Raw genomic sequence first — 20,836 nt, 5'->3', positions numbered from 1 at the left:
TATATATATAGCCTATTATTTATTTATTGGACCAACATAAAAATATATCGAAGCAAATAATGCGAACAAACAAAACATTAAATCAATCTTGTCTGAACTTTGAAGCTTTAAATGTTTAATCCACTCTTGCACTAATTCAGAGCTCTTGGTGATGCATTTGAGCTTTGCTTTATTCAAATCATAAAACAAATAATTAATGTTTCTTATGCGACAATAACGTTCACAAGTTTAGCAGATTTCCTCTGTGTCATATCAAAACTATCCATACAGGCTCAAATATAAATAATATCTATTTAAATGGCCCATAGAGTTGTAACAATCATTAGCTTTATTTTGGGAGTTAATTTAAGTTAGTTTTTTTTAAAGAACATTCAATAAATTCTAAGTAGTGTCAAAGGATCAATGTTCTGTCTGTACACCCAACTAGTGTTGCAACAAAAATTATTCTATTTATTATTCTGAGTACTTGTCAAATATTGGATTTTAAAAAATTTGCATACTTGCAGATTTTTCATTTGATCACTGAAGCTTTTTTTATACAATATTAGACAAACATTAAAAGACGAAAATAAACCATTTCTTTTCAGTGTAGAGTGTAGTTTGTTCCTCCAGCAAGGTTAAAATCAATAGCCTTAACACTGGTAACAATTACAAATGATGATGTTATGGGGCTGCACAGTGGCACTATCTTGTATAGTAGAGCTGTTGCCTTGCAGTAAGAAGGTTCTGGGTTCGATTCRCGGTCTTTCTGCATGGAGTTTGCATGTTCTCCCTGTGCATGCGTGGGTTTTCTCCGGGTACTCCGGCTTCCTCCCACAGTCCAAAAACATGACTATTAGGTTAATTGGTCTTGTCTAAATTGGCCCTAGGTGTGAGTGCGAGTGTGCATGGTTGTGTGTCCTGTGTGTCTCTGTGTTGCCCTACGACTGACTAGCGACCTGTCCAGGGTGACCCCGCCCCTCGCCCGGAACGTTAGCTGGGGATAGGCACCAGCAACCCTCCCGACCCCACCAAGGGACAAGGGTGTTAGAAAATGGATGGATGATGTTACACACATAATCACACAGAATAGCTTAGGGAAGATTATAAAGGACCTGAGTGTTAACAAGTTGGTATGAGGGAACTCCAAAAAGATTTGGATAGATTCTACCCTAAATAGATAAAAAAAATTAATTTGTTCAAATGATTCTTTAATTATGGTGTCCTGTAATAACCATGTCGAGACACAAGAGGGCGCCTCTGCACTCCTACGGGTGAAACCTGACCACCATGTGAAGCCGACAGCCTTGAGTCACGCTGGAGCAAACTGGGCGTTTGTGAAACAGAAAATGCGTGACCGTGAGTAGAACGTCTGAATGAAACGTAGCATTGTTTTAAGGCGGGAACTGACGCTCTCAGCTGCGATTCAGCCCCACGCCAGAGTGGAGGGAGAGAAACCTCAGTGGTGTGTTTACATGGCTAAACAATCATCCGGCAGCACTCAGAGCCAAGAGAATCACTTGATGAATGAATATCAGACTTTTACAGGGTGCACTTCCGGTTCTGTTTATTCTTAGTGCTGCTCAGTCTGCGCTTGGACTGACATTTTCTAAATCATCTTCATGCGTCCTCAGACTCCGCTAGAGAAAGTCAAGTGTCTGCCTGTTTCCACTGGTTCAGAAATATGCGGCCAGAAGTAACTTCATGGTTAGATGACCTTATACGTCCTCCGCTGGCTAGCTTTGGGCTTCCTGGCCTGCAGGGGGCAAACGAACACACAAAAACACCTCAGCAACAAATTAAAAGCACAAAGACCGTGACTCAGTTCAAGTTAATTCAGCAAATATTTATTTATTTTTCATATTTATTAGCTTTAAAGGCTTTGAATAAGGCTTTCTTTTAACACACCATAAATCAGTGTCTTCAGAAAGCACAAGTCTCACAGTACAGAACTCCTTTTCATTCATCTGGCAAAATAACAAAAAGGGAAGCATTTGGAAAGAGTAAAAGTTTAACAGTCAGGAAATACAAAAATATAAAGTAATTCTAACAACTGTTTCATTTCATTTCCTCTTTCTCTCTCTCCAAATGGAAAAACAAAACTATATATCTTTGGATCAACTTATTATAATAGGACTGTATACTTATTAGACATGTTTACACAGGATTCATGAATCCACATTCAGGCCTTTCACTCCATAAACCCATTCTGTCCTTTCATCACCTCCCCACATACAAATCTGAATATTCACCCTTCCTCCCCCTCCCCCCCCAGAAACACTCCAGTCTCTCTCTGGTGAAGCACGTTGCAGCGCCGCCTCGTCCCAGTGTGTCAGGAAGACGAAGCTGTTCATGCTTGTGGTTGAACGTTTGGCACTGAGAGTCCTGAACATGAGTGTTGATGCAGCCGACCTTCTTAATCTTGCAGCGAATTCCCTGGGCGTTTGGACGGAGGCACGAGGTGATTGGGCAGCTCAGCCGGCAGCTCGTGACCCTCGAGCTTCACCTTGATCAAGTGATTGGCCAGGGCAAACTCCTCGTCGTCAAGGTAGCCATCTTTATCCACGTCGGCCAGCTTCCAGATCTTTCCCAGAACCGTGTTGGGCAGCTTGGACTTCAGCATCTCCTTCTTGGCAGCGGCACCGGACACTTTGCCGTTGATGGGAGAGAGGGTGTAGAAGATCTCGTCGTACGTAGGCTTGTCGCGCCCCACCACCCACTCCAGCTCATCGATGCCTTCGCTGGCACCCTCACCGTAACCGTGGCCAAACGGCCCACTCATGGTTCCCTCAAACGCACCACCCTTGACGGTCTGGCTCGGCATAGCAGACTCCTCCTGGCGCACCATCGCCATGAGGCGGGCGATGTCGTTGGCCAGCATGTCCTCCACGGCCTCGAGCAGTTTGGGCTTCAGCGACGCAAACTTGGTGAAGTCCTGGCCGTTCAGCAGCTCCTGAAAGGAAACAAAACAGGAATTGAAGATAGAAATAGATCAGTCTTCAAGAGTGACCAATGGAAGCAGTGAACAAGAAGCAGGATTTCCTGAGAAACCAGGAAAAATAAATCCCATCCCCATCCCGGTCCTTCCTGGAGGGCAGAGGCAGGAAACCAGGGCAGAGATGTGAGGAGTAAAGGTTCGGAGGTCATTGTACTCTATAGGTTTTTTTCTACTTCGCATGCAGCACACAATTTAAATGAGTCTGTGACTAAGGGTGTTTTCACACCTGTTAGTGCAGTAGAGTCGGTTTGATGGGGGACCAAATTTGTAACTTTTGTTACATTTTCAGCTGGTGCGGTTCGCCTTCACACGGCTCTGTATTAAATGAATCAACCAAGAACTACTGAAGAAAACATGAAAACTCATGAGCAACATTTCCTTCTTCCCGAAATGTAAACAAAAATGGAATGGTGTCAAATTTTAGCAGCTGTAGCATTTCTATTTTGACTATGGTAAAAGACCACAAGCCATTTTTCCTGCTAGTACTAGACTCACGTTTTGATTGTATTTACCCAGCATGCCCTGGGCTATAATTAGCTTCTCCAGTCTGCTTGCATTGGAACCGCACCAGAGTTCACTTCAAGTGAACTGAGAAATGTTTAGGCAGACCAGAGTTTGATTACAGACCCACACCTCCCCAATCTCACCGAACTTTCTATGCAAATGAATTAGAGTTGGATTAATGTGAACTAAGCAGGGTTGACGTGAATCAACCCTTCGCTTGCTCCCACATTTCTTTTTCTCTCTCACCTGCATCTTTGCAAGGTTGGGGAAGTCTCCAGGTGAGATCTGGTGCTCCTTCTCTATTTTCTGGTAGATCTCTCCCAGGTTGGCGATCAGCTCCTTCTTCTTGGAGTCTTTCCCGAACATGCTGGGCATCTCCTTTTTCAGGGAGCTGATGATGTAGGCCTGCACCTGGAAGACAACATTGAAAAGAAAATGGTTTTAGCATACAGGCTAAAAATGTTTATTTTGCATATTTAAAATTTCTTCTGGTTCCAATGTTCTAAAGTTCATTAGAAATGAAAATTTGATCTTTTACAGGGAGTATTTACACTATTATGCCATTACCAAAATATTACTTAAATGCAATGTTAAAAAACAGCATTATTATCATTCATTGCAATAACGTCCGGGACAATTTATTGTCCAAGAAAATATGTTAACGTGACAGGCCTACGTTCAATCGTTATCTGTCATGAACATGCTGGATTTGAAAACATTGGTTTCCTTTTAGAAATCTCACAATTACATGAAGATCTGGCTATTAATCCCAGCCGTGCTGATCATTAAATACAAGATAGACCATTTAAAATGTCAACTATTGTCACTATTTGAAAATAAAAGTAAACCTGAGTTTCAGCGTGATGGCTCCGCTTCCTTAGCCAGACTTCGCCTCTGATCTTAATATAAATAACCAAGAAGGCAAAAAAAAAAAAAAAAAAAATCTTGTCTTTACACTTTTAAATGACAATCAGATCTGGCCCAAATAGCCAGGTCAAAAATGACACGTACACTTCAGCTTTTTTATCCTGGTTGACCAAAATCAGTGTTGATTGTTTCATGTTGCTTTTAATTTCTATGCAGAAACACTGAGTTGGTTTTGACTGAAATGTGCCATTTAAATAAGGCTTCCTTGCCTGTTGCATTTCTTTTTGTTTGTGGTTGATGACAAAAAGCTTCCAAGTTGCACAACAGAGACCACTTTCTGTGTAGCAACTTTGTCATGAGTGGAGAAAACATTTATATGGTGCAAGAGAATTAGAAAGACAATAAAATGAGCAATAAGACTGGAGGAGAAGACACACCTTTCTGATAGCGGTGATCTTCAATCAAGTTAAGTCAACTTCAGGTAATTTTAGTGGATCTTGGTTCATGAATCCAGCAGAGTTTGACGATTACTGTGCCACACAGACGGACATTGTGTTTCCTTGCAGCAGTGGTGATATTTCTTTTCAGCAATATGCTCACATCAACACCTCTTAAAAAACAACAATAAAGCTACAAAACTGAACAGTTCTCACTTGCAGTCACACTTTTCCCTTAAACAAGACAAGGCTATGTAAAAATGTTTCAATTCATTAGCAAAAAAAAGAAACGAAAGAAAAATGACTGACTATAAGCTAAGACCTAGAGATGATTAGTCTGACTAATCAATAATTTGTTGAAATTATATTAGGTGTTTTTGATATTTTTCTTAAACGTCTGTATTAGAATAAAAATTGTTCACATTTTTACAGTACTACAATGATTATTGAGTATTTTAATTTAGTATTAATTGAGTGTTTTCTGTGTGTAATGAAAGCAATTACAATATACGTCACATTTTAACATATCTGTATACATAAAATAAAAGTGTGGTACTAATTTCAGTCCAATTAAACTCCATCCCTCCTTGGCTGTTAAGGAAATGAAACGTTCCTAGAAAACAGACATGATAAAAATCCTAATGGTTCAAAAATGCCTTATTTCCTTTTTGCTTGTGGTTTATGACCAAATCAGCCAAGGCGTGGCAACTGAAGGAGCGCCACCAATCACTCTTATTAATTTAACAATGTATTAAAACCACAGTAAGCTAAGAGCTGGAATTATGTTTTAAGAAAAGGAAACCAGATGATATTTTTGTTCAATATTTTGTGCTAATATAGTGAGATTTTGACCCAACATTAGATTGGTTTGCTGGTGTCACTGAGTCCCTCTGATCTTGTTGATACCAACCTTAGCAAGCCGTGCCCTTTTGATGAGATCATTCAGTTTACGCAGAGCAGCGTTGCGTGGCAAAGACTGGATGTCCAAGAACAGGTCCTGCTCCTCGGCCTCAAACAGCTTCCTGTTATCAGGAACCAGCAGCGGCTGAGCCCAGAATGACCCGATGTACACACGGACCACCTGAAATAAAGTTCCCACAGGTTAGAAACCACCGTTTCCCTCCAGTTACTCTTATCTAAGGACATTTGATCAGAGGTCACAAACGTGACAGCGGAACAGTTGTTGCACAAAAAGCGGAAAATAGGATGTGACACAATGTGGAAACAGTGAAGCAAAAATAAAATGATAGAAGGGGCGTTTTGTGGTTCATTTCCTGCTTAAAACCTCCTCAATGCAATTTTGGGTGAAAGTCAATGAATAATGATCAGCAGGATCCAAAGGTTTCTCTGGGTGATGAATACGGCTCTGGATCAAACATTAACCCGACAGTCAGGAAGAATCATAAGACCGTGTCACATGATGCGACATGGGATTTGAAAATGGTGTGATTAAAACCGTTTTTCGCTTTCATTACAGTCAGGTGTGAACATCACAAAAGGAAAAATCAAAAATGTCAGAAAACACCAGTTTTCTCGCCTTCTTTACTGGACAATGTCTGTCCAGACCTGCCAAAGGTGGTCAGTCTGGTCAGTTATCTAAAGCTCAGTCTGTCAAACTGCTAATTAGTCATTTTGTAGTTTCAGTGCAAAGTAAACTGACAATTTAACAATATCCCCACAAAATGATCAAGCTTAGGAATTTGATACAGACAAAACAAAATCTTTACCTCAGGTGTGTTGATGATTTTTCCCAGTGACCACATCAGCGCTCCGTAGACCCTCATCAGCTGCTGAGTGCTAATCTGATCCGCCTTGTTCAGCACCACGCGCATCTTGTCCTCGTGGTTCTTGAGGGCTCGGATCACCTCGGAGAACTCGTCGGAGATGTCCAGCTTGTGGGCGTCGAACAGCAGGATTATGCGGTCCACGCGCTCAGCGAACCACTCGAGCACCGCCGCAAAGTCGTAACCTGGAGAGAAGAGGAGGGGTGAGGGTGAGTCGTTTATTTTGTGCCGTAGACTCAACTTTCTCTGCATTTGAGGTATGCGTTTAACAGCTTTACACCTAGAGACTGAAATCTCAGCCCATTCTTCTTTGCCACATAGTTTAGGTTCAGTGAGGCCTCTCTAACACACGAATATGCTTTGATCGAGTCCACTCCATTGTTGCTTCGGCAGCCATTGTGCTGCCGGAAGGGAAACTACTGCCTCTGCCTCAACTCTGTTCTGCTCTGCCGTCTGGTCAGCTTCACTTACCTGGAAGAAAAGCATCAGCCCCCAGCATGATACTGCTACCACCATGTTTCAAAGAGGGAACAGCGTGTTCAGGATGATGTGCAATCTTCATTTCACTCCACACAACATTCTGGATCCAGCTCAAAAATAATAATTTTAGTCTCTTCTAATCACAGCATCTTCTTTCACCGACTGTTGTGTGCTAAATGAAAACAGGACTTCTTAATGTTTGCCTTTAACAAAAGCTTTTGTCTTGCTATTTTTACATAAATGTATATTCTCCAATCTGAGCTGCTGACCAAAGTTATGACCCTCTTATCTGCTTTCTGTGGAAGGCTGCTTTAACATAAAAATCGCTTTTATCGCACTTACGTTCCACATACCTGAAACTGGTGCATGACTTGACGTATTAGTAAATTAAGATATCCAATTACACTGATACAGATGTCACATTTACCATCATTTTCTATGGAAACCTTAATTCAAGATGTCTGCAATTACTGACTAAAACATATTTCAGATAACAGTGATGACTAGTCAAAGTAAAAGGACTAGCTATTCTAATTAAATATATGATACAAAATATTAAGTCTATTTTTAGACAGGAGATCTACAGATTTGACCAGTCTAAATTAAATGACTAATTTAGAGATATCTGGAACTAAAATTTAGATTAGTCACAATTCCTGTTAATATCTCTAAATGAGTCTTTATCTTTAATTAGCTTTTCTATTTCAGATATCTTGAATTAAAATTCAAGATAGTCCTAGTGTAGTTTTCTCTAGTCAAAATGTCTTTTTTAGATATCTAGAATGTAATTACCAATAGTCAGATGGAACTGATTTTATGTTAAAATGGCCTGCCATAGAGTGTCTGACTAATGCTCTCCATAATCTGTGAGGCTGTTAGCTGGATGACCTTGTTGTTGGTAAGGCTAGTTTTTGGCAAACTTTTAGATATAATTGAACATTTGTTCACAAGATGTGAACACTGTGTACACTGGATTTCATTTGTCTGTATGTGATCTTGATCAAGTGAAATAATTCGAATGTACTCCAATTCAATGTCATGTTGCTCAAGTGATGTTTACAAAAGACTTTCAAAAGGCGTCTTTTCTTACCTGGTTAACATTTAACCAGGTGCTTTAAGTTAACAGAGCAGGTCTATCAAGGTAAAGACTGTCAAGAGCCTTCAGGACAATCTGACTTGTTAATGAACAGCACGTTCTGAAACAGCTCTTTGTATACCTAAAAAATGTTAGCAATAAAAAAATAATAAAAATAAGCATGAGCTGCTGAGATCAAAATGCCACAGAGGGGATGAATGCAACTACAAAGTTAACATTCAAAGCAGCGCAAGAGGCAGCAGAGAGAAAGTCAGGAGTTGTGGTTTCGATTAGTTCTTGTGTATCATCTGATCGGAGAAGAATGCAGCTGGTGTAAAAACTCATCTCAGCTGCGGTTCAAACGCCACCAGATCTGCTGCACATACATTCCAACATGGCTTCCTTTGTCCCCCTCTGAAAATACCTCAGAAGAGACAAAGACAGAGGAGAGGGGAGAGACTGCAGAGGGCGAGATGGGGGCGAGTGAAAGTGAAAGTATGAGAGAAGTGTAAATAGAGGAGAGCAACGTAGGAGGCAGCTGCACTTTGAGCAGAAAAGAGTGAAACTGCGTGTCCACTGAGGGAAATGAAAGGGAGTATATGGAATCCAAAAGCCCAGAAGGCAGCCAGTCCAATGTTCATTCCCTCATGAGCTGGATTTGAAACCCACTTCAGGGAGTCAGACACACAGACAGCTGCTGAGGCCCAGACTGACTTGTAGCGCATAGCATCAACAGCTGAGAGGCCTCTGCCGTCCTGCAGGGACACGACAAGATAAAGCCAGAAACCCATGACAAACATGAACAGAGATCCAAATAAATATCAGTGAGCATCTAGTGAACGTTTAGATCAACTCCCTGTTTAAGACAGTAGTTCTCTAATTTATAACAGGAAAAACCAAGATGGCCTAGTAGCTCTTATTGTGACATATTTTAAAACCATACTGCAGCAGAGCTTAGACTTTTTCAGATTGTTGTGTAATTTTATGAGTGACGGTCATTTCTTAGCTTTGGTCGTTTCGTGGTCAGTTCTTTCCACGTACAAAATTGTGTCGCCTACCACAAGATGTTTCACTTTTACAACTGGTGACTTAAAGGGATTTTCCATATTTTAATCATAGTCTACAGTTAGGCCGAATGACAGTTTAAATGCATATTGTTTTCATTTTATTTCATAGAAACTAACACATTTGTTGTTGGCAGAATTAACAGAAAAGTCTCTCAGGCGGAACTGGAACTGGCAAAGTCTGAGGTTTCCCACCAAAGTGGACGTCCGAATCCAACATGGCCGCATCGCATTGAAAAGTTTATTACAGTCAGATTAAAAAATATATTTATTTGCACTTTGATTTTATTGCATCATTTTTCCAGAGCTGCACAATATTTGAAAGAGTATTGATCCTGATACTGATGTGTGCAATAGTGCAATCACAAAGAATTGCTGGGATGAGATATTTGCTCATCTCAAGTGCCATTTATTGCCAATAATGACTCTGTATTGTTGGACGTAGTTTCACGGCTCTTGATGTCCAATCTTCATGTATTTTTAGTGATGAGATGTGAATGCTCACAAAGAAGTGGGGACATTTCGTTCATAAAAAACACAATTATGGGATAATTATTCATTAATATTATGGTTGTAGCTTGATGTAGATGCTAAAACCCTAAATCTTGTACAGGCAATACAGTTTTTCCATCCATAACCAAATGCATGTTACTGTTCTTTTTCTTATATGTACATCCTGCATTTTACTGAACTTTTATTGCATTGCTGGCTTAACATAACTTCCCTTACTTCTTTTCCTGTAGACCATAGAGTAGAAACGGAGCCTTACTACAGGGCCTCTTAAATGACAATGTGGCCACAGTGTTCAAAAGAACTGAGTGTAGAAAAATGCATCATCATTGCTGGCAGCAGTTACTTTGGTCGCTAACCACATCATTGAGCAAGAAACAACTGGCTGGACCTGGAAAGCTGCCGAGTTGATTTCTGTTTGATATTGTTCTCAGATTAAAGTTTTGACTTTTAAAACAGCATAATTCTCCAAATTGTTCATATGTATCGCATTAAAACCACAGAATAAAAGACAATTCAAGTACCATCAGGAGTTCCTGAGCTGCAGCTTGAGAACCTTTGGAGATAAAAGTTTGAAGGACATTTATCCGTTTTACTTTCAAATCAGTGTGTTAACTATAAATAAAGAGCTTTGGTTGATTTGGAAAACAACTAGAAAGGCCAGTTTTATGCTGGTGCAAATACATTTGGGTATATTTGTAAAGTAAACATTTGAGAGACCAATCAGCGTCGTCACTTAATTATTGGCACTTTTTCTTGAAAATCTTGATTTGATTTCTCAGAATATATAACTCTACTGTTTTCTCAGAAGGGATTTAAAGTGCTACTGGAAAATGACAGATCAGAGGTAACTATGGGAAAGTCGCCAGATAGTTCTGCAAAAATCACAGTTTCACTATAGCTTTGGTAACTTCATAGCTTAGTCAGGAACAAGAACCGAGGCGTACATGCTGGCCTAATCAAAAAAAAAGCACACAGAGTTTCTCAACAGGAGGGAAGCATTCATGAGTTGGATTTTACAGTTTCAATGCCTTTGGGAGTTTTACTGAAGCTTCTTCAGATGAGCAGGTTTGAATTAAGAATGAAGTGCTGCTGGAATATATCAGACAAGAAGCGATGTAAAGTTTCCTGCAAAAAAGGTCCAGACAAGCATGTGCCCGTCACAGATGAGCTGCACAGCCTAACCACGTCTGTTTTTATTCGACACAGACCGTACAGTATGTCTGGATTACCCTACTGTAGCCATGTTTATACAGATACAGAGTCCGGGATGACGTGCATTCAGAAAAGGCTGAGAGTAGGAATGTGTAAGTGTGTATGAATAGAAAAAAAAAACGGAGGAAATCTTGGATTTACTCTACTCCTCCGTCAGAGAAGGTCACCTCAACCTGAGCCAGCCTTTTCATTCATACAAACACCTGCAACTACGGACACGCTTCGTCATAGCAACAAAACAAACACACTGCTCATAAAACTTTTGGGACGTTCAGCTTTCGGGTAAAACTTCAGGATGAACCTAAAATGCACTGCAACCTTTAGAGGTGACCTTAATTTGACCTTCTCTGAACTACTGAATGAACACGTTCGGTGTTTCAGTTCTCCGACAAGGAGCTTAAAACTGCAAAACTCACAACAGGCGTTTGATCCACAAATCGACCGATAAACTTCTCGGTTCAATCAGCTGGTATCTAAACAGCCTTCCTCATCATGTTCACATTTTGATATCAAGAGACGAAGACGACGCCCAACATCTGATCAACAGCACCTCGGCACGGCGAGGCTTCAGACAGGAGGTTCCCAGATGAAGTGGCTCAGAATCAAGGTTGAAACAGAGAGAGACTGAAAGAGTCACCCGCCACTGCTGTTGGCTTTTGTTTCAATGCTCTGCTTAAGATAAGTAGAAATATACAATGGTGCTTTCCTTCATTTTCATGATACATCTTTTTTTTTCCCCCATTTTCTTGAAGTTTCATCCAAAAGCCAAATATCCCTAACTTTTTGAGAGTAGTGTGTGCAACATTATCACGACATTCATCTCCTTTAAGAACTTCAAAACTAAATTTTAATTCAAAGCGACCTTTAAGTAGAAGTGTCTGAATACAGTGCGCTGCAAAAGTATTCACACACTTTGAACTTTTCTACATTTTTGTCAAGTTACAACCACAAACATGAATGTATTTTACCATGATATATCAGCAGAACATATTTGTTCTACAAGATTTGCTCATCTTATCAAAATTCCTCAATTTCAGTCGGAAGAAGAAGAAAAAAAATTATCCAGAGCATCTTCCTCAACTCTTAACAGAACTTCTTATAACTTTCTTCTTGACATAAAGGCCAGATTTGTGGATTGCAAGTGGTGCTCTTGAATCTCTGCAGCTCCTCCAGAGACACAATGGGCCACGCGGCTGCGTCTCTAAACAAAACTTTTGTCTGGCTCATTTTTTTAGGTGACGGATTTAACAGTGCTCAAGTTTATAACCTAACTCGTGCTTTGAACTGCAGCATCATTTTCTCCATGATGCTGCCGTTCCCTCACATTTTCCCTTACTAAAATGTGACTTCTGAAGTAAACTAGTAAAAGGCAAAATTTAAAACACACACACTTTACTTTTGTAATTTAAAAAAGTTGAAAGACCATGTACATAATTCATGCCACTATCTAATAGACTATATGTTGATCCATCATATAAAAGACAAATAAAACAGGTTAGAGGTTGCAAAAAGAAATGAAAAACTATAGATAGTATAACTAGTTTTGCATTTGACATTAGCTTAAAAAACTAAACTAAACTTCTTGGCATTTTTTTATTTGTGTGTTGCTTCCTCCTCTGAGAAATCAGAGACATTTAGAGCAGACTGATGGGACTTTGCCATTTCACTTCACTTCCTATAACCAAGCAACAAAAACAAAGCCTCACTGCTTGTATGTGCATTTCCTCATAAACTAACTATAAATCAGGTACAAAAAGCAGAAGCTTTGATCAGTGGTATTCTTATCTTCTCTGCATGTTTTGTAAGCTCACTAAAAGCTTTTTTTAAAAAGCACATATGCAGCAGCGACCTAATGACCTTAAAGGTCAGGCTGTTGTGGCAGCAAGTGGAAAAATATGCAATGTTTTAATCAAACAGCACACTGGGAAATAAAAATTACCGCACAGGGCTACAAAAGACAAAAATAACCAGAGGATCAAAATCTGAGGTTTTCCCTTGTGGGTTAAAGAAAGGGCAGCATTAATAACGGTACATACAGAAGATGCCATAGGTACCTCCACGCAGAAAGGCAGGAAATGAGCTTCAAAGTGTTACACGGCCTCTCCTCGTTTCTGCCGAGCTGTGTGCTTCTCTGCCGCACTGACAAGACCTAGTTATGCTTTGCCTTCTGGGCGTCAGAGGAGTTAAATACAGGTTTGACAGCACTCTGAGCAGACTGCTACAGTTTCAGTGCAGGCGCACTTGGCGAGCAACAAAGCACTTAAAAAAGAGGACAAATATAACAATGCTTTCTTTTTATATCTGAACTCATTACTTCCTCTTGGTTTATTTTGCATTTGTGCAAGGCTGTATATTTTCACCACTTAGGGGTTTTTGATCAGAGGGTGTGGCATGGTGCAACTAACACAAGTGAATGTGTGTGTGTGTGTGTGTGTGTGTGTGTGTGTGTGTGTGTGTGAGAGAGAGAAGCAGACCTCTGCTTATTCTCTGTTTTTCTCCAGACAGGATTCCAGGAGTATCAATGATGCTGATGCTTTCCAGGACGGGATTGGGCATCTGGGCACACATGAATCTAGACAAAGAACGGAGAGGAGAGTAAATTAGAGAGACAAAAACGAAAGCAGAGAGAGGGATAGGGGCACCAAGAGAGGAGAAAACCAGTTGAGTGAGGTTGTTCTAACACAAACTTGGCTTTTATGAGCAAACTGAAGTTATTCACTTCTTTGTCTCTAAAAGGTCATCATTTATCCCTTATTTAGCATTACAAAACAAAATTGTTCTCGTTTAATCCTTGGCAAAATGGTTTGCAAAAACATTTTTATTTCATCAACGTCATAAGTATTAAGTTATATTTTGCAATTTATTATTTAATGTTTAAAACTTAAAGTTATTTTTGAAAGTAGGAGAAAGCTTAACTTTTCTAATCGCCGTTATATTATATCAAGCATGAAATTGCTGAAGAAAATGAAAAAAAACCATCACACCCCAAAGCTGCAACCACAAAAATGTTACATTACTGATTATATTGCAATTTTTCAACATTCATCTAAGCTTGTATTACAGTTTTGGGTGAATTTAAAAACAATTCATCCAAATTGTCTGGAAACATCCATAATCATGCAACCTGAACAGACTTTTCCAGACTGTGTGGGAACACAAACACGTATTTAGAGGTATAAACGGTCGTAAAGAAGCAGGTAATGTTTGTATACTCTACAGTGAAGACTCTGTACAGATCTAATACACAAACATTAATCAAGCTTGACCGGTTAATTGAGCTCACGTTGAAACTTTAACTGTCGTTTGTGTATTTTTCTAACAACAAAAGTGAGACAACATGGCTACTGATTTTCCAACAGCATAAAGACAATGATGTAAGGAAGATGAATATGGAAATTATTGGAACAACAAACAATAAATCTTAAAATTGTAGGCCTTACTCCTTCCCAGATCAACATGATTTACAACAGCGGAGCGCCTCAGGATGTTCACAGGCCTTTAAACCTTAAAGGGGAGTCGCACACGCCAACAGAAATCTGAAGAGCAGATGCACACATGCCAGAAAGCGTGGGAGAAGATGACTTGTTTAATACCAAAACACACAGACCCACTCAGGACAAAGAGTTAGATTGTTAGGACACCCCATAGCTGAGAGTATTATGTCTCACTCTGCTGCCCCTTCAGCCAAACAGAACCGATACTCACAGCATGAGCTCAGAGGCAACAGGTCATAAGACTGGGAAAACCATGCTTTCACATTCCTGCTCCAACCGCACAAACACTACTAACCCCAACAGAGGTCCTGCACCACATTCAAGATGGAAATGGAAAAATTGACCAAGATCCAGGCAAAAAAAAAAAAAGAAGGTAGGAAAATGACTCCTTCCATTGAGAGCTGAAGAGTGGTGTCACCTTACAGTGACACTGCTAGGAAAAGATAGCAGCAGTTCTGTTTTTTCCTCTCCTTCTCCCTCGGATCTTTTATCAAATGTCATTCAGTTGGAAAAATGTTTTAAAATTTCCATCGAACTGTCTCTGCTGTGCTTTGCGGGACAAAATGCTCGGATCAAGTTAAGCTGCAATTCCCAGAAACACTGAAACAATGTGCAGATACAGAGACAAGAACTCATCTACTGTGTGATCATTTATCATAAAAGCTGGAGAACAACTGTCACTGTTGGGACAGTTCAGGATGAGGACAAAGGAAAACATTTAACATCATATCTGGAATTTTCTCCTCCAGTCATGACACACACCTCCTGACCTTCAGCCTTCTTTCTCATCGTAACCTCAGCTTCCCATATTGCAGAGGAAACAGGCCAGCTATCACTCGCACTGGAAACGTGACCAATTGCAATTTTCCACATTTGTTCCTTCAAAAAAAGAAAAAAAAAAATCTGAATCATGATTTTTTTGTTTTGTTTCCAGTTGTCTATAAAAATATCCAGGTACCTTTCTTGTGTATTATAGAAGCACACCGTGAGGCTTCGCAAGACTCCGGCCCGGACTCAGTAAAGAGCAAAGTCAGCGCCCTGGAACAACAGGACGGGATGGAGCCGGACAGTGTGGGCCAGAGCGGAACCTAAGCTTTGCTGACTCCAGTTTACTGACTAACGGCTTACAGAAAACACAGAAATACACTGGAGCCCACAGACTGCAGCGGCACAAAAAGTACATCAGAACCAAAAAGCACACGCCTTCTTGTCAGGAGTTTTATTAGTACTATTGAGTTAATTCTGAGGACACTTGGTTGAAAAAAAAAAAGCTAATCAGAAACAACGTAAGGTTTCCTCAAAAGCAGGTGCTGAAGGTGTGAGAACCTCATGACTGATTTCTGTTTATGCTCTTCATAAATAACTGCTTACACTGAAGGTAGGACCCACCTGAGCCTGGTAGTTAAAGGCTAATCTGCAGACTGAATAACTATGGTTAAAAGCTGCACAGAAGGGCTGACATCACAATCTCATCAACTCAGCCAATTAAGAGTCTGATCCTTGATTTTCTATAGTCACCTTTTAGAAAAGGCAGAACTACAGCAGCTGATGCAACATAATTAAGTGAAAATTTCAGATGAAATGTGCTACTACTTGTCCAGACCAGCTGAAACACTAAATGTAGATTACAGTTACTAATGTGTACAATATTAAACCCCATGGAGCCAACAACACTACAAAATTAAGCCTAATAAGAAAGTATGCGTTTGTGTTTCAGAGTTTATGTTCTAGCTGCAATGTGCTTTTGATTAATCTTGATAAGATTGCTGTGGATGTAAAAAATAGTCACCATATGGAAACTATGATGCATTCTGGCCTTAAAACTAATATTTTCATGTTTTAGTGACAACAGAATAATTTCTAATCAATTGGTATTGAAGAAAAAACTGTTTCCAATATTTAAATTGAACAAGTTCTGGGTGGTTCTAAGGGCACCGATTGGTCTCGAGGATTAAGAAAGTAACTTTTATATAAATGTGTTTACATAAATGTTAAAACTGCCACTCTGTTTTGGCAGTTTTTATGAGAAATAATATGTGAACGAAAATAAGAAACAAATAACATTTTAATTAAATAGAGCTCCTCCACCTCCCTCCTGTGATTCTACAGAAATATGCATCACTCAGTAAGAAAACCAATCAGGGGCAGAAGGAGGGTCTTGGTGCTGTCAATCCCTCTCGTATACACAATGCTCAAGATTGTCAGTCTGCTGCAGCTGTCCCAGGAATGACAACTAGTTTTAGCATTCATGGCAGGCTCCGTTGTGGGGGAGGAGCTGTAGCGTAGCAGAGTGTAAGGATGAGGGTGTCAGCACCATAGGGTGATTGACAACACCCAGACCCTCCTCCAGTTGTTTCTAACCAAGCAGAGTATTTCTGAAAATGGCAGGGAGAAAATAATAGAGGAGCTCAAATTTCCTTCACAGCTCATCTGTTTCATATTATAGTTGGACAGTGACTGTTTTAACAAATATGCAATAAATATTTTTCATGAGTTACCTACTGCAGCTTTAAAACATAAACCAGCTTTATGATTCTGAAAAACATAAATAAATCACAAACTGGAGTTATCCTGCTTCATAGTTGAGGAGTCAGGTGAATTCCTGTTCTAAATCAGAAGTATCTGGTCCAATTAATCAACAATAGACCTACAACTCTATAATGACAGAGTTTTTAACAAACATTTCATTTATCTTAAGCACAGCTTCAAATATTCACCAATTAGCCTGAGACAAAGATGCAGACTGAATTCAATAAAACTATGTAATGTGAAAGTACTTGACCCAACAACTTGACAAATGATGTGACAACAAACAATAAGCCATTGTCTAAATTAAGTCTTATCCGCTTTCCTTTTTAGTCTTTAATGAAGTTTGAGAGATAAATAATGTCTGACAAAACCAACACTTCCTACTCTTTTAAAGCGATACGTGAATTACAATTATTACACTTTCTCCATTATGAATGATGGTTACTTGGCAGACATTAGCTCCCATTGAAGATAAGGACAACACTCCACATAATTCCAGGAAGGAATGTCAAAGGATATTGATAATAGGAAAGAGGCCCAACTGAGCAAGTCCCAACTTGAGTGTTTATCTTACTACCACTCATGGCAACATAACAAACAATCTGATGTCGACAGCAAATTAAGATTACAATAACTAAACAAAACCAGACTGCACAGTGTTCTGGCTATCTATTTAGCTGGATGTTTCTCTGTGGTTGACATTATCTGGAAGATGGGAGATTCCCACATGCTGAACCAGGAAGTGACATCATGTTATAGGATGTCTGAGCTCATAAGACATTCAGACATTGTATAACAAGATCAGGTGTTTTAGCTTTAAGCAAGCAGTCATACCTTGGCTCTCCGAGCCCGACTGGGAGGAGCTCATTTGATACAGCTAGCGGAAAACTGGGGGAAGTTTCAAGTGTCTCTGGATTTCACTTCAACTTAAGTCATATCACTGTTTTTATTTAAAACCATTCCTAATATGCAATATTCATTTGTGTCAGCAAGTTCAAAAAGAAACCTGACCTGGGAAAGACCTCTGACTCTTCTGAGGTTTAGGAAAGACTTAAGTCATTCATAAGATGGGAAAATCCATCCCAACAATCCTATGGGAAGCGCTCTGGAATGTCCCAAGCAATCTGGATAATCACTCTCACAGAACGACTTCCCATGAGCCAAATTAATTAACAAAAATGAAACATCTGTTAGCTGTACAGTCACACCACCACACTGTATATAGATAGTAAAACATTTAACCCTCTGTGACTTTATAGGACACAAACAGCAAGTTTATAAGAGGTTGGTTTCATCTCCTGTTTTACTTTGAAAAGCAAATTAACAGCAATTTCTAGGAAGCATTTATTCAGACGTTTGTAAAACATGGGATACCTCACAAGGGTTTGAGTGAAAATTAAGAGGGCTTAGAAGTTTATAACACAGTGAAACTTTCTCAAAGTTTGGGATGAATTTAGTTCAGGAATCCCACTTCATTTTGAATTAATATTAGAACCAGATATGATCTTTAAAGCGAGATATCAGAGCAAATTAACTTTAAGGGGAAAACTGAGAGCCTATTCTTATAGATCTTAGATATTTGGCCAAACAATTTACTTTCTTGGCAAACAACTGAATCAAAGACATCTACGCAACCTCGCATTGAAACACAGCTGAGCCTAGTCATAGGAGCTGGCTGGTGTTGTAATACTTAATACAGCAGGAGGGACCTGAAACTTATGGCCCTGGCTTATAAGGACGCAACAAGGTCAGCATGCTGCCAAGCCGCATAGCTCACATTTATCTAGGTTCCAGGGAACATGCTTTTTCTTCAGGATCTAATCTGTCGAGAAGAATTTTGAAAAGTACTTTTAAATACTTTTAAAAAAGTATATTGCGATGTGAATTTGTACCAAAGTGAAAGGACTTCCTTTAATTTGATTAAACCATTGGAAAGCACCTTCTTTTCTCTTTGCTATAAGCACACACACAGGTGGCTCTTCCAACTGTCTACTGACACTAAATATGTGCATTCCTTGAGGATGATGAAAGGAGGAAACCTCACACTCAGGGCCCTTCGGTGAAGATTGCTCAACAGCACAATGTGAATTTGCCCAAGAAAGTAAAAAAGGTGTGGTGCATGTTAGGACTTGTAGGAGGGGGAGGGGGGGGGGAGGTTAAATCACGTATGATATGTTTGAGACTTTTCCTCCCTACACTAATTAGTGAAAACACTCACCTTCGAAGAATAACCTAAAAACTCAGGTATTACCCTTTAAACATATAAGTTTGTTTCCTAGTGAGCACTTTAAAGTTCACAGGGGTGGGAGGTGAGGGGGTTAATACCTGTTGAGAAAGGCGTTTCCAAAAGCGTTGAGTTTGCGGAAGGGCTTCTTGGGGTCCACCACCAGGGCATTACCCGGGATCACCCCGTCCTGCTCGCCGTGCATCACCGCGATGAAAGAGTCCGTGGTGGGCTCGGGGCCAATGCGCATACCGGGGAAGTCCTGCTCCATGAGGTGCCGGATGAAGGTGGTCTTACCGGTGGAGTACTGCCCAACCAGGAGCACCATTGGCTTGTTGTCGAAGTCGGCATCTTCTAGAGCCGGGGAGTGGAAGTCGTGGAATCGATACGTGTCCTCCAGCGGGAACAGTTTGGTTCGGTAAAGCTTCCGCAGCCCCTCCGACACGTTCTGGAACAGCTCGGGGTCCTTCTTCAAGGTCTTCCTGAACATGGTTGCTGGTTTTTACCCTTCAGTAGGCACACCTGTGTCGGTCTCCCCTTGAATGGTTGTCTAATTAAGCTGTGAGAGGTCTCTCACGCCGACAGGAGATTAGCTGACTGTGAGCTCGAGAGTGAAACAACGACTGGGGCGAGGTCTTGCAAGTTTAGTCCCCACCCTCCTCTTCGTTAGCTTACCAGTGGCCACGCACGAAGAGCCTTACTCATTAATGGGAGGGCTCCGTTCAGCTGACTTTAACTTAATTCAACACAGCCACCGGTGACCCACTTTGAATACCAGGCTCCCGGCGGACAGTTTCCGTCAAATGCACCGAGGCTGTGAATGGAAAAGCCGTTAAAAACCTTTTGAAAGTAGCTTCTCTCTTAGCGCTGTCAGTTAAGAAACCACCATCACCGGAAGTGTTACTTCACAATAAAAGTCTCAACGAACGAAAGCAGTAAATCCTGCATACGTCATCGGAATATTTCGAATCAACAGGTGTATGGCAGGCTAAGGTAACATATAATTAAAACAGGCCGTGTCCATGATAACTTTATGACGAGCATTAAATCATCAGATAAAAAACAAATACAGTGAATTGATATATAAATGACTGATTGAAGAAGGAAAAATATATTGCTACCTGACGTAAGTTGTGCCAATTAAACCAATAAAGTAAATTCGTCATATAAATTTGTTATTAATGTTTTATGTCGTTAAAATATTAACTAGTTAAAGTGATGCCCATTTGTTGATTAAACAGTGTCAGACATGCCTTAATTTGTCTGTTAGTAAGAAATAACATTATAAGCGGTGGTGGAGAAAGTACTCAAAAAATGTGCTTAAGTAAAAGTACAAATACACAGACAAAAATGTACACAAGTAAAAGTAAAACTACCACATTAACATTTGTACTTAAGTAAAACTAAAAAAGTACTGGCTTTTAAAAATACTTAAGTATTAAAAGTAAAAGTACTTGCTGAATCGCTAATAGAATATCATTAAGTGAACCGATTGTATTTAATTTTAATACATTAGTAATGTGCCATTTTAATGAACAATGCCACAGATAAAGCATGTTTTTATTGHGTTTACTCTGTAACATAGTTTAGACTTAGATATGTGATTCTATGCATCATAATTTCATGGATGGAAACATCTTATCTCCTGTCCTAACATAACATGAACTTCACTTTTT

At 39.9% G+C, this 20,836-nt stretch overlaps 1 protein-coding gene across 2 annotated transcripts; it reads right to left on the bottom strand.

Annotated features, from left to right (window-relative positions):
* Positions 1-1,519: 1,519 nt before the first annotated feature.
* Positions 1,520-20,065, bottom strand: ehd1a (EH-domain containing 1a). 2 transcript variants are annotated; one of them, XM_008420411.2, is made up of 7 exons: positions 19,262-20,065; positions 13,388-13,485; positions 6,513-6,754; positions 5,696-5,866; positions 3,728-3,892; positions 2,779-2,932; positions 1,520-1,735 (listed from the first exon to the last, which is right to left on the bottom strand). In XM_008420411.2, exons 1-7 carry the CDS (start codon positions 19,648-19,650, stop codon positions 1,716-1,718), a joined length of 1,239 nt encoding a protein of 412 aa, XP_008418633.1. In that variant the 5' UTR covers positions 19,651-20,065; the 3' UTR covers positions 1,520-1,715. The 2 variants fall into 2 exon arrangements, with proteins under 2 accessions (XP_008418633.1, XP_008418632.1); XM_008420410.2 differs by lacking the exon at positions 1,520-1,735 and having other exon boundaries at positions 1,805-2,932; positions 19,262-20,063.
* Between the last annotated feature and the right edge of the window lie 771 nt (positions 20,066-20,836).

This window comes from Poecilia reticulata, linkage group LG10 (genome assembly GCF_000633615.1).
Source record: "Poecilia reticulata strain Guanapo linkage group LG10, Guppy_female_1.0+MT, whole genome shotgun sequence".
Taxonomy (NCBI): Eukaryota; Metazoa; Chordata; class Actinopteri; order Cyprinodontiformes; family Poeciliidae; genus Poecilia; species Poecilia reticulata.
The sequence above is the reverse complement of the archived record's forward strand: the minus strand, read 5'-3'. Positions and strand labels throughout refer to the sequence as shown.

Bases quoted from the DNA above. Each gene is read 5' to 3' on its own strand.
- ehd1a (XM_008420410.2), bottom strand. From the start codon at position 19,650: ATGTTCAGGAAGACCTTGAAGAAGGACCCCGAGCTGTTCCAGAACGTG. The intron at 13,486-19,261 runs GTATTAACCCCC...TTCTTTGTCTAG, and splicing joins GGAAACGCCTTTCTCAACAG to ATTCATGTGTGCCCAGATGC. The intron at 3,893-5,695 runs GTTGGTATCAAC...GTTGTCTTCCAG, and splicing joins AAAGGGCACGGCTTGCTAAG to GTGCAGGCCTACATCATCAG.